Source organism: Mustela nivalis (assembly GCF_964662115.1).
Source record: "Mustela nivalis genome assembly, chromosome: 18".
Classification (NCBI taxonomy): domain Eukaryota; kingdom Metazoa; phylum Chordata; class Mammalia; order Carnivora; family Mustelidae; genus Mustela; species Mustela nivalis.
Window position 1 is genome coordinate 29,185,032 of NC_139037.1, and position 15,187 is coordinate 29,200,218.

General features: G+C 38.8%; 1 protein-coding gene across 6 annotated transcripts in view; it reads right to left on the reverse strand.

Annotated features, from left to right (window-relative positions):
• The window catches only part of FTO (FTO alpha-ketoglutarate dependent dioxygenase), a 374,055-nt gene that overhangs the window by 261,202 nt on the left and 97,666 nt on the right, over positions 1-15,187 (reverse strand). For all 6 annotated transcript variants that reach the window (XM_082712132.1, XM_082712136.1, XM_082712134.1 and 3 more), the window contains one exon: positions 4,913-4,990. In XM_082712132.1, coding sequence (XP_082568258.1) covers positions 4,913-4,990 — 78 coding nt within the window. The remainder of the gene's footprint in view (positions 1-4,912; positions 4,991-15,187) is intronic.

Below are 15,187 nucleotides of genomic sequence, written 5' to 3' on the forward strand. Positions count from 1 at the left end.
CTTATCACGAGGGACGTATGAAAACACTATTGTGGGAGTAAGGAATAAAGGAGCAGGAAGGGAATCTGGAAAATTCTCATGTATTCAATATGTATTTATTGAGCATATACTATTTGCAAAGCATGAGGCGCTGCAAACACAGAAGAGAACGAAACTCTGATATGCTCTCCAGGAGCTCATATTCATGTATATGGTATAAAAATATATAGGATATATGGGGCTCACCAAATCCATAGTATTTTATAAATTTATTATCGACTTATTTATTTAGTAAAATAGTCTTGAGATTATGATAAGGGTTATGGAATATAAGAAATCCCAGATAGGTAGGATAAGAATGCCAGCGGTGATGTTCCCGCTTCACACGGGCTAGTCGGAGAGGGCCTTTGATAAGATGACTTCCAAGCAGAGAAATTCAAGAAATGAAGATACAAAAGCCCCGCGGATACCTTAGGCAGGGGAGAGTCCCAGGCAAAGGGAACATTCAGTGCAAAGGACCGGGGTGGGGGGGGTGGGGAGGGGTGGGGGGGGCAGCAGTGTGCTTGCCTGCTGCTCAGGGTGGCGAGAGGAGGTGCGACAAAGGCAGGGAGCGAGCTGGGAGAAGCAGTGGGGAACCAGCTCTTCCTGTGCTTTGTGGGTAAATGGAAGTCCTCGGCTTTTACTCTGAACACGATGGGAAGCCCTTTTGAGCAATAAAGAAGAATAAGCAGATGAAGGTTTCAGAAAGAGCACTGCAACAGACACTGTGGGGAAACAGACAGAAGGCTTTGCAAACATCTCAGGAAGAGACGATGGGAGCTCTGGCCACAGGGTAGATGCCAGAGGTGCAGGGAGGTGGCTGCATTTTGAATATATTCTGAAAATAAAACAGGTGGCATTTGCCAGTATCTTCACCAAAGTGGTCATATATCAGCAATGTCTTCAAGGGTGAGTAGATGCTGGCCAGACAGAAGAGGGGACGAGGGTGCTCCACGCCCAGGCAATAACGTGCACAAAGGCATGGAAGGATGAAAGATAGGAGCAGACCCAGGATGTAGCAAGAGACTCCGCAGGATAGTCTATGGTCACTCTCCATGTTAGGCAATGGGTAGAGATGAGACAGAGAGGTAGTCTAGGGTCACACGGTCAGTGGCCTTAGAGGTCACGTTGAGGAGGGTGAACTCTACTTTACAGGCAAGAGGGACTGAGCAAAATTTATAAAGTAAGGAGTGACAAGTCAAACAAATTAAGAGGAACACAATATTGATGGTAATGGAGAGGGCACAAGGACCACCAGGTAGAACAGGAAAACTGTGCTGGTCTAAGATGATAAATGAGGGCCTGAATGAAAAGAAGAAACACTCTGAGGGCTTATGAAAAGGCAGACCTGCCAGGGTCCGGCACCTGAATGAGGGATGAAGCAATGGAAGGGGAAGACAGCAGGATTTCTTGTTCAGTAAACAGCACAAGGAAGGTTGCCCCTGGAGAAGAGAATGAACAGCAGGAGATCCTAGAAAATGGATCCTCACCAAAATGTGACTCGGAACTTGTCACACCTGTGCTCCAAACCGTCTCACAGCTTCTCGTGTCATTCAGAGTCACAGCCGACATACTAGGCAAAGACGGCAAGTTCCCATTATCATCGGGCCACGGCTCCCTGACCTCATCCCTTCTGTTCTCAACTCTCTCGCTTTGCTCCAGGCGTGTTGGCCTTGGGGGCTCCTCTTCAGATACCTCCGGGGCTCTGCTCTTCCCTACGTCCAGAACATTCTTCTTACAAGCATCTACAAAAGCGAGCAGTGCCAGAACAACACAGTGCGTGGAAAGTACACAGTAATCGAAAGCAAGGGGGCATACTGAGGAGAGAGGCGTTTTCTCTGGATGCGAGAGGTAGCACTTCTAGATCTGGAAGCCCGGGTTTGTGTTGGACTATGTAGTTCCTCATTTCTTTGTGCTCTGTGGTGAACATACAGAAGTTCTCTCTACTTTCTATTTCGGGTTTGTTGTTGTTTCATTATTTTCTCCATGGTCTTATCAGATGAAACCAAAAAATGCCTTTGAAGGTGTTCTGAATTTGAGCACGGTATTCTGGGAGGCACACAACAGAGCAGAAAGAGCAGGGGCCTTCGGAGTCCCTGCTTGGACAAGCAGAGGTGGGCTTGGGCCACCTCTGCTGCTCAGACACAGAGCTTTGTGTGGATCTAAAAGAAATTTCTAGAAGAGGAAGATCATACCTACCTCGAACACTGAAAGCCTAAAGAAGAGCAGTGACCGAATGAACATTTGTGGCATAAATGCACAAGCGAGTTGCGAGGACTGAACTCCACACTGTAAGGGTCAACACACACACCCAAAAAGGAAGCTGCGAAAAAGTCTTGCTCTCGTGCCTGGCAGCTGGATGGGCATTCCTGGGGCCAGGGCCTGTTTAAGGGACCCCGAGTCAATCCAAACTTTCTATTTATTCATGTCATTAAAAAAGTATTTCACTTTGTCTTTCAAGAGAATAGATTTCCTTCACTAAAGGTCTCTTGAAACACTAACCCTTATTACAAGGTGCACTTAAAGGGATTAGATACTGGTATCAGACTTGTTGTGGGTCTTGGAAAGGTAAAAGAACAGCCTTGATAGTTGTTGTTGGCCTTTGAGTTTGCTTCTATCCCCCGGTGTAGGACTGGCTCTGCGCAAGGTGGCTGATAACCTCTGTGTTTAATTCTTCATGTACTACCACTACTTGCACCCTACCAAAGCCAAAAGGCTCAGAAGCTGCTTTACAACAGTGTGTGCAACCATGTACCAGATGGCTTCTATCTATAAAAACAGTAATAAGGATTTAAGAACTGATCATATTTTGTGGGCTTATTTAAGGGTCCTTCGGATAACTGTTTTTGTTTTGTTTTTCTGACTACCAAGAATACATGTTCATTTAAGACAATTTGGAAAAACAGAAAAGCTCAAAAGAGAACTGTTTTTGTTTTGTTTTTCTGACTACCAAGAATACATGTTCATTTAAGACAATTTGGAAAAACAGAAAAGCTCAAAAGAGAAAACCCTACCATGCTGGCATACGACATTTCTGTATATACCCTGCAAACCTTGCCCGATGCCACCTCCCTGGGGAAGAGGGATGTGTGTATAAAATCAAAATTAAAAGCATACAAAACATTATTACATAACTTGGTTTTTAAATTAACAAATGTATGCATTAATTCACACACCCATCCAAGGAAATTAATGCAACACCCACCAGCCACCTACCTGCCAGGCGCTAAACAAAGCACAGAGCATGGGGGAGACAAGCGTAAAAATAAAATCACAGAGATAATAAAGGTGCATGTACGGATGCACACAAGAAGGAGCAGAGACAAGTCTCCACACTGCGGAGGTGTCAGGGACATCCTACAAGAGGTGACACATTGCTCACGGGTAACAGTTCACCAAGGGAGGGAGGAGGCGAGGCAGCAGAGGATATAGCATGAAGGCCCAAAATAGGAGACTGCCTGGCTAGTCTGAGCTCCTGCCAAAGACCAGTGCAGGTAACAAGATGAAAGAGTTGGGGACATAAGACTAGAAAGGCAAGAGCCAGGCAAGGAGCAGCCCCTGCCGGGTTTGAAGCAGGGGGGTGACATGGTCAGATTTATGTCTTGGTTGGAAAATGGGCTATAGCTCTAAGGATTAAGAAAGAGGGACAAAAAGGAGAAACCAGAGCAATCCAGAAAAGGACTGATCCAGTGAAAGACGCGTCCTGGAACTGAGAGTAAACTGGAGGTCCAGGGACCTGAATGCTAGATGGATGAACTTCTTCGTTCCTGTCTCCCTCCCACGGTTACCGAGAATCATCATATACAAGTGCCTGCTAGGTGCTAGAGAAACAAAGATGAGGGGCGCAATTCTTATCCCCAAGAGCTTACATTCTGGTAGGAAAGAATAGATGAATGTGGACTATTAGTGCCCACCCAACATGCCTTCCCATCCGTCCTTGGACTCCAATTTCCCTGTGGGGAACCATCCATATCCAACTCACAGTCCATGCAGTTTGAGTGGACATGGTCCTACCTGAACTTAGCTCCACAAGGGGGTGCATGAACGAGACTGGGCAAATGGGAGTCTATCTCACACTCCTGAACGCAATGACTGGTTCAGGAATAGGCACAGGATTCTAACCAAAGATCACTCCCAGGAAAATCAGATGGAACCAGAAAAAAAGAAATGGCTACCTTCTTCTAAGATCCCATGTGCTTAAGACCACATACCCCTTGGGCTGTCAGACTCCTCCTAGGTACGCTAGCAGGTCAGAGCCTAGCCAGCATGGAGTCACACAGGGGAGAGCCAAACCACAACACAGAGAAAAGCAGGGATCCAGCTGATATCCTTTGAGAAGTTGGACTCAGCCCTGTACTCCTAGATATCTAAGTTAAAGGAAGTCAATAAATTCCCCTTTTGCTACACTCAGTTTGTTGAGGTTTTTACCACTACTTCAGGGAAAGAGACTTCGAACACCATAACTGCAATACAATGTGATAGTCATGACAGAGGTATTTACAAGGTCCAAGTAGCACAGAAGAGAGTGCGGCCGATTCTACTTTAGGTAAAGTAAGTCAAGGAAACTTTCCCAAAGAAGGTAATGTGTAAGTGAAGCCTTAGCCATCCGGCAATGAGGGAAGGGGCAAAAGGATATTCTGTGCAAAAGAAACAGAACGGAGTGGGGGTAAGGAAGTAGAAGCAAGCATGGAAAGTTTGGGGACAAAGAAGGTAGTCTGCTGTGCCAAAGCCCTAAGTTTACAGCAGAAAACAGATCGGAAGAAACTGGGATGTGAGGAGTGAACTGGAAGCCCAAATCAGACCATTTCATTCTCATTTAACCTCTCCAGACCACAGCTGCTTCACAGATCAGAACAAATCAATACGAATTGATACAAATATGAAAAGATCTTACCTGCTGATAGAATTCATCATCCTTGGGGGTCAGATAAGGAAGCCACGTATCTTCAAGCTCTTCCAGGAGCCTCAGTTTCTGTTTAGAAATAATTATGAATATAGGTGACTGAATATAAAGTCATCAGAATATAAGACAACCCCTAATTTTTCCAGTAAGACAGTATCAAGACAAACTTAGCCAACCTGAAGGTAGAAACTTTTAGAGACAGAAATTAGCCAAATGCCTATTATAAAATGTATTAATTTAATTATATATATTTAAATTACACATTGTATAAAGCATTAATTCAGAAATAATGGTTTTATTCACTCTCATATTCCATGAACAATTTGATTCACCAATGTTGACATGTTTCTTTGACACCAGGGTCTTTTTCATCACTAGAATTACTCTTTGAGAAACCTTATACAGTTTTTCAGAGCAACCTTCCTGTCTGTATAGTCTGCTTGAGACACAGCAGTTTCTGAATGCTTCTATCACACGAACACTGGAGATAGCAAATCAAACCACAGTATCCATTTACACAATGTCAGGATATTTGGAAGATTTATTCATTCTATAAATGTTTATTTGATACAGTATCCACTTACATGTTACTTTTTTAACGTGATCTTTCATTTCTAGAATAAGTGCTAAATCCGTGTTAAGCATCTTCGCTTCTTTTCTTTTCCAATTTTATGAAGAAACGTTTTCAAACATCCACCGCTAGCACTGTCTGAGGCCATTTCCAAGTCTTCCAGAACAGTACCATGCTGTTCGAACAAAGTGACTAAGAGAGGACCCCATATTATGAAGTTATTTCATAAAGAATCGAATATATATAAGGTGATATCCTCCTTCGGAGGGATTTTTTTTTCAAAGAATACCTAACGCATGTGTGTGTGTGTGTGTGTGTGTGTGTGTGTACTCACGACAGAGAGAGAGTGAAAGAGTCCACCTGGCATATATATGGCATTATGTGTGTGTATGTGTATGAAGACACACACTCGGAGAGGAATTATCTATATACCACAGAAAATTTCTCAAAGGGGGAAAAGACAGAAAAGGTGGAAACAACTGATTTTCAAATAAATAAAAAGACACATATTCAGGCTGTTATCAACACCTTTGTAAGAATTACAAAATGGTATGCCTTGGTGTGATTCATTGTAGCCCTGTTCCATGGGGCATGGCTTGAGGAACACAAACTGGAATTTAGCCCCCACATGCTCCAATGGACACTGTCTTTATATGAGTCAGCAACCTGCTCAACCAGATACAGGGAACCCATCACCTTCTCCTATCCCAATAAAGCAGCCTTCTTTCACAGACCTATCACAGAGTAATCCAGAGAAAATACCCTTTGGGCCAAACTTAAATCTTTCTGTATCTTTTTGCAAATTATCTCAAGTAAATAAAGAAAAAAGGAATAGAAATATAGCAACCGGTTGATCTAAGAGAGGCAAAACACTCGAGTTTACTCATACAGAAGTCTGATCTATTTATCTAATGAAAGCTTTCTGCTTGGACTCAAGGTATTTTCTCATCTACAATAGTAAGACTGGCTTAAAAGTTAAACTACTAATAGTTTTCCTTTATGAAGAACCTAAAATACGAACAGAAACCATTAGTTTAGATAAATTCATTGGTTAAGTGGCCTATCTGTTTTCAACATCAGCTATTATTTGGGGCATAGAAAGAACTAATGATATTTTCATGCATATACTTATGTATTTATACACTTCATCATAAATTTAATCAAAACTATAACGCAATTGTCACTGCGACCTCAGGAAAGCCTGTATTTTCCTATGAATCTTTTACCAGTCCTTTTTATAGGTAGAATACTTAAATGCCCCCTCACAGAATTTAACCCATTATTAAAATCCTTGAATAATTCAAATGTACATGAAAACTCAAAACTTGAAATGGCTACGCCTTAAAAATATCAGCTTAAAATAAATAAATAAATAGATAGATAGATACCACCTGAAGATCTCTTCAGGCAAGTCTATAAAGCTAATCTGCGTATAAAAAGGAGCACAAAGGTCAACACCTCTAAGGAATTAAAGACTCTATCTTAATGAGAATAAAGAGCAAGAGACCTGTTCCACAGATCAAAATGTATCACTGGAGGCTGAAATTCTATTTATAATTAATACTTAAGCTATATCATTACAAAAACAACCTACTTCCGAGCTCAGTTGAAGTCCAGTGTATCAGACAGGCAATAAAACATTAGAACTTGGAAGGCTGTATCAAAAGGGTAAAATTTTACAGGAATGTCCCTACTATAGGACAAGGAGAATATAAATGGTCTCTTTCCACTGGAAATTTTAATTCTGATACTGTGAGCATCATTATATCTACATGGCAGGCAAGAATGCAGATCCAGATGTCACTCCACCTAAAACCACACATCTGTAATCTATTCTGTGTATCAACATTCACAGCCTACAATTTTACCAATTAACTAATGAGATCAATTATAAACAATAATACTTATGGACTTAACAAGAACTTTTGGGTCCTCTCCACCTCGGTGAACTCAATCAGGAATTAAGATTAGATTAAACTGGTAGTTCATGAACTCCACATAGTTCTTAAGAATTAAAATTGCTTTATAAAAAGGCAAAGTCACTTCAAGCACAACTATGGAGAAAAAGTCCTCTCAGACTCTAGACTGCAAATTAGTACAATACCAACGGACAGCAACCGACAATTCCTATCCAAATATAAATGTGTTTGCCCATTGGCTCAGAAATCCCACCTCTGAGGATTTTTTTCATTGGATATACTTGTACGATGTTCAGAAGAATGTATGTGCAAGTTTTACCCACTGGATCACTGTTTGTAGGAATAAAGCTTGGAAACATACTTGAAACACTTAACTGTACACTTTAAAAGAATGAGTATTTTGGTATGTAAATGTAATCTCAACTCAACAAAAAGATTAGAGACAATGCAAGTGTCCATCCACAGAGAATAGCAAAATAAACCATGGTACATCCAATGTACAAACAATGAGATACACTGCAACGGTTAACAAGAATAAGAAAGCTTCCCTTAGCAAAAGGAAGAGCTCTCCAGAATATCTCAGGAAGTAGAAGACAAGAGACAGGCTATCTGCTTCCATGTGCATACAGAAACATAAAAGATATGTGACCACCATGGTTGCCTATGACGTAAAGGTAGGAAATGACTGGAAAGGGGTATGGGTCAAACAAGGCTATTCAAAACATTCCCGGTGTACTATTTTCATTTTTATACAAGGTCAACAGATTGCCTATTCAACACATTACCTATTATTTTTTTTAAGATTTTATTTATTTGTTAGAGAGAGAGAGAGACAGACAGAGCGTAAGCACAGGCAGACAGAGTGGCAGGCTAGAGGCAGAGGGAGAAGCAGGCTCCCTGCTGAGCAAGAAGCCTGATGTGGGACTCGATCCCAGGACGCTGGGATCATGACCTGAGCCGAAGGCAGCTGCTTAACCAAATGAGCCACCCAAGCGTCCCAACACATTACCTATTATTAACTCAAACATATTACTTACTAATTCTTAATGTAAAATTCAGTATAAAAATGCGGACGCCATGACTCATTACTTTGTTTTAGAAAATGGGTATCTTTGGGATATGCAGTGTGTATTGGGGGAAACTCTCATAGACCAGCGCACTAAAGAGTGAAGAGGGGAAAAATAAAAAAACAACCCAGCTCTGACAACTTCTTTTGTGTCAAATGCCAACTAGTCAATAAACACACAGAACATTAAAATGCTCTCTAGAGTGGAGGTAGAAGGTGCTCAGTGTTTGACTGTCAGGTCTGGCTAACTGCTGCTCCTTGGCCTGACGTACAGGTAAATCCACACAGCTGGGCCCTACCACACACTGCTCAGCTCACACACTTCTTTGCTGTCGCACTGGTGTCAAATACATCAGGCAGCTCACAAATGCCCCCACAGAAGCCAGAGAGTGCAAAACCCAAGCCTTCCCACCTAATAGGAGGAACACATAAGGACTAGGCCTCTTTCCAGAGCTCTAGCAAGGAAAGAACACACACGCACAAGACCTTAAGAAAAACACACTGCCATTCAAAACCATAAAGGATTCAAGTTGGAGACTGAACGTGAACCCTAAGCCTCTGACTTGCTGTGAGAAGTTAAGCTCTATCTGAGCTTGCCCATCTTATCAAAGAGAGACGCAGTTTGAGAATCGTACAGTTATTATATTAAGAAGATTAGCCAGATTATGACTCTTCATAAAAGGGGGAATCTCACCTACAAATAAAATATATTTTCTTCAGTTTCTTCAGATTACGCTGCTAACTCCTCTTATTCTTTATCCTTTGTTCATTTTCCACATGATTTTTAACCTATGAATCATATTTTGTTGGGTTCAATAAAAATTTAATTTTGTTCTCTGATTCTTTTCAAAATAAGTCACAAATAAAGGCTTATGAATGTTTAGTGTAAAAACAATCACCTGATCTTCTGAGGGTTTCAAATAATAAGTGGGAAAACTGACCTAGTCCCTAAGCAGGGCATTGAGTGTAAGTAAAAAACCCCTGAGAAATGCCACAAATATGAGTAAAAACGAAGAGCTAAGCCAAAATAAGTATAAGTATAAATAAATATAATAAGTATAAATAAATAAGTATAAATAAATATCTTATATACATGTATGCCACATTTGCTTTAAATGAAAGTGGAAAAAATAAAGTGCTTTGACCACTTCAAGAAACTCGGAATTCACTTTCCTATGCTTGCTGAAAATAATGGCACGGTGCAAATAAACAGAATTTGGAGGAAAAGAGAAGAATTTCAGTCCAGACTCATCACTTCCCACATATGTTATACAGTTTACTCATCTGTAAAACACTGTTTCAAAGAGTGCTACGAAGATTAAATAAAATCAGTTATGTATATTAGTACATTTCACAAATGATAACCTATGCAGATATTAAGGAAATGGCTTTCAACTAGGGGGTGGGGCTTGCATAACAAAGCAAGAGTTAAGAAGACAAAAGTTAGTTCTAATATCAGTTCTACCCGTCTAGATAATACAATTTGGAACTAGTCTCTCATCTCCACGTGAGGTATAAATGAACACATACAGAGATCTAAGAATAGGGCTTGGCCCATAAAAAACTCTCAATACACTCTGGCAACCACTTACTGTTATTTATTCTCTTATTCTGGATAATGAGTTTTATTTAGTATTACGAATTGTCTATAAAAGAATCTATGTGTAACCCAACAAATTACACTTTCTGCCATAAATTCATGCTACATGAGAAATTCAGATATTAATTTACCTGGGTGAGCTACAGCAAAAACATGTAAAAGCTCTCCATAAAATTTTATATATATAAAATGCCTCAATTAGCTATGCTGGTGATAAAAATAAAAATTGTCATAAAATTTTAGAACAGGTGAAGAAACAAAAGCCCATCCAGAGATATAAGGTGACTGGCAAGAGATTATGTGGCTGGTCATAAGAAAATCACAACTCATACTCTCATTTTCCAAGTAGAGGTCATTTCCACTATACTCTAACCACACCAACTCAGAGGCAACAGAAATTTTATCTTTGAACAGCTGTTCAATTTTTAACTTAAAAAGAACATATAAATACAAAAATCTTGAATGATTTTAATTAAAATCAATCCTACTTTTAAAGTTTAAAACAAATGCTTACAGCACTAATTTTGGACACCCAAGTATTGGTTGCTTTGATAACTCTACAATGCTTTCAGGAAATTCTTTTAAGAAATTTACTTAGCATTTCTTGTTGTTTCCAATAATGGGAGCCTACGCTATTACAGACCAAAAATTCAAGCAGACAAAATAATCTCATAATCCACAAAATATCAGAAAAAAAATCTTGGGAGGATTTTGCCTCAGTAGTAACAAAAAAGTGATGCTACACTGCGGCTCTGCTCTTTACTAAAAATTCTTAAATCAAGACTAAAAAAATCCAGGACTCCTGGATGGCTCAGTCGGTTAACCATCTGCCTTCACTCTGGTCATGATCCCAGAGTCCTGGGATCAAGCTCCGTATCCTGCTCCCTGCTGAGCCTGCCCCTCTCCCTGCTCATGCTCTCTATCTCTCTCTCAAATAAATAAATAAAATCTTAAAAAAAAAAAAAAAAGACTAAAAGGATCAAGCTATTTCTAACCAAAACCACAAACATGGAAAGCAAGTTAAGACTATACGGCAAAGTAATGGAAAGAAAAATCAATCAACTGAAACTGGTTTTAAAATGGTACCAATGACAGAATTAGAAGTACATTTTAAAAACTAGGGGTGCCTGGGTGATTCAGTCAGTTAAGTATCCAATTCTTGATTTCAGCTCAGGTCATGATATCTAGCCCCAGTCAGGCTCCACACTCAGTGCAGAGTCTGCTTGAAGATTCTTTCCCTCTTCTTCTGCCCCTACCCTCAACTCAAATAAACAAAATAAAATCTTTAAAAAATAATAATGTAATCAATAAAATAAAAAAAGTTATATAACTCTGGTTCATAAGCTCAAAAAGACTGAACATACTAAGTAGAGAAATAGAAGAATAAAGAAAATTAATTCATGTTTCTAGACATGTCTGAGATGAAATACAAACAAGACAGGATTCAAAGCAGATTAGATGTCATAGAAGAAAAGAACAGTGAACATGAAAACACATCAGTGGAAATTATCCAAAACACAGCACAGGTTAAAAAAAATTTAACGGGGTACTAGTGAGCTGTGAGAGGACATTAAGCAGTAAAATACATGTAATTAGAGTCACCAAAGAATACGAAAGAGAATGGGAAAAAGAAAAAGAAATGGCCAAAAATTTTCCCAGTTTTATGAAAACTATAAATCCACAGATTCAAGATAAATATTCACAGAACCCTAGGCACAAAAAAAATAAGGAAACAACACTATACCACAATATAATCAGATTACTTAAAATCAGTGAAAAGAGAAAATCTTAAAAACAGAGAAAAAGAAAGTCTGTACAGAGAAACAAATCATTACATGGACTATCTCACTGGAACAATGTTCGCCAGAAGACAGAGAAAAAATATTTTCAAATAACTAAGAGAAAAATACTTGTCAATTAGGTTTCTATAGCAAGCCAAAATGCCTTACAAAAACAAAGGCAAAATAAACATGTTTGCAGATAAAGAAAAAGAAAAATAACTTAGTATCAGCAAAACTTCCCTGTAAAAGATGATAAAGAAAGAAATCCAAGAAGAAAAAAATGACACTAGATAGAAATCTGAGTTTACACAAAGGAATAACGAAAATCAAAAACAGAAACTACACTGAAAATATAAAAGACTTTATCCTCATTATTAAAATCTGTATGAAAGATTAACTATTTAAGGCAAAAATAATAGTACATAGTGGGGTTTATAATATATGAAGTAGTGAAACATGTAACAATACCTCAATGGTCGAAAAGAAACAGAAGTATATTGTTATAAGATTCTTAAAATATATTTAAACTAAAACAGTACTACTTAAAGAAATATTCTATTAAGATAAAGATGAATGCTAGAAACCCTAAAACAAGTTATGGATAATAAGAGTTACAGGTAATAAGCCAACAAGAGAGGTAAAATGGAATCATGAAAAATCAATCCAAAAAGGGAGAAACAGAGAAAAAAGGAGAACAAAGGTTAGACAGTAAAATGCTAGAATTAAACCCAACCATATAAACAATCACATTACATATAAATAGTCTAAACAACTTAACTGAAAGAGATAGCCAGATTATATTTTTAAAAAATCAATATCCAGCTCTCTGATGCCTATAACAAATCAACTTCAAAGTTAAAAGGAGAAGAATGGATATAATAATATGACCATAGTTAATGCTACAAAACTATACACTGGAAAATGGTTAAAATAGTAAAATTTAATGTTACACATATTTTGTGACCTCCCCACCCCCAAAAAAATGACTTAAGAAAGTAAAGAATGGAAAAAATATTTACACCAGTAGTACTCATAAAAAAAAAATTGAAGTAGTTATATTGATATCAGATAAAATGAGTTTCAGAGCAAAGAATATTATAAGAAGTAAAGACTGTCATTTCATAATGATAAAGGAGTTAATTCATCTTAAATTAAGATATTTAATCTTAAATATCGATGCAACTAACAACAGATCTACAAAATACATGCAGTGAAAACTAACAGAACAGCAAACAGAAATAGATGATTTCACAATTACAGGCAAAGATTTAAATATCCCCCTCTCAATAAGCAGACAGAACACTCAGTAAGAATACAGAAGATGAACAATATTATAAACCAACATAAACTGACAATTATACAATATTTAACCAAACAACAGCAAAATACACATTTGTCTCAAATACACACAGAAGGTTTGGCAAGACAGACCATATCTAGTATCAATATATTTCTAAAAGTTCAGATCATTAAAAAATACATTCTCTGGGGGAGAATGACGTCAGGAGCACAACTGAGTAAGACATTGCTCAGCTGTATGCCCCCCTCAACAAAAACAAATTGGCATGCATAGACATAAGCTGTAGGATCCAGCACCATACACTAAGGGACTGTAAAGGTGTCTCACCCACCTGAATAGCAAGTATTAGATGTACAAACTTAGATCCACTACTGACTCCAGCCCATCTAAGCCAAGGTCCAGGAAATCCTGGAGAACACTGACTTAGACAACTATCCACAGACAAGAGGGCCCATGTGGAAGTGTCAGAATCCAGTGGATAAGTTCCAGCACACCATATAAGCAAGAAAAATCCATGACTAGACATGTTGGGAGGATAAGAGGAATGACTTGACTTTATCCATGTTACTTCTCCTATGGGGGGGGGGGCACATGTTAGTGTGCAGAGTACCCAGTACCCTTCTTAACCCATGTTTCTCCCATGGTTAAAAGTGAAATTTTGTGAGTAAGCACCTGGCCTCCCAATCTGTATGGGATGCTGCCGAAGAGGACCATTTCTCTCTCATCCCACCAAGAGTACCAAGTCATAAGCTTCACAACTGGGAGGGTGAGTAGTGACTGGCAGGAGAAAAACAGGCAAGGCTTAAAACATACATGTTAAAAGGACAAATATCCTATTAACCATACCATGGGCTCCATTAGAAAGCCAACCAACAAGATGCTGACATCACCCCACCGAGTGATCTGATCCCTACAACTGGCCCAAGAGTACCCACCCAGTGCTCCACAGTTCTCACCCACAAACCCCCATTCTGTAGCAAGCAGGAAGCTGACAAGAGCATGCTTTTCCAGACAACTATTGAGCATGCACAGACAGCCATTCTGAATCTGAGGAGATCAAACAGAGATTATAAACCTGAGCATTTAACACGGCCTGCAAAAGGCAAGCTGTCAGTACTCTATCTGGTGCTTTGCAAAACTGAGAGAAGACTTACAAGCTTAAGAATTCTGCCACAAAAGGGAGCAAGAAGTGTGGAACAGGGATATTCACAGGTTTGAGAAAGCCTCAGAATCCCTAGTAGGGCTGACAGAAGATATTTCTCTCTGGACGTCAGTCAGTGAAGACTGAAGGAGCCAGCAATGAAAGACTTCAAGGAATATGAAAAAATTAAGGAAATATGACACTATCAAGGAATTCCTATAATTTTCTGATAACCAACTATAAAGACATGGAGAGCTGTGATTTATCCAAAAAAGAATTCAAAATAGCTATTTTAAGGAACTTCAATAAGCTATGAGAATACACATCAAAATAATTCAATGAAATCAGGAAAACAATGCATGAACAAAATTGGAAGTTAAAGAGACAGAAATTATATAGAACCAAACAAATTATGAAGCTGAAGAACAAAATGAATGAAATAAAAAACACAATAGACAGTATGGACAGCAGAATGGATCAGGCAGAAGAAAGAATCTGTGATGGAGAAAATAGGACCTCTGAAATTACCCAGATAAAGGAGAATAAGGAAAAATAAATAAATAAACGAGGAAGGAAAGCCTATGTGAACTGAGAGATACCATAAAGAGAAGCAGAATAGGAACTACTGGAGTCTAAGGAGGGGGACAAAAAATAGAAGAAAAAGAAGCACACAGAAAACATATTCCAAAAAATAATGTCTGGGAATTTCCCAAATCTGGGGAAGGATCTGGCCATCCAAATTCACAATGCTTTTAGAACTCCCAAACAGATTTAACTCAAAAAGTCTAACTCAAGACACATTATAATAAAACTGTCAAAAATTAAAGACAAGGAAAGAATCTTAAAAGCAGCAAGAGAAGTTTGTCACCTATAAGGGAACTCATACAA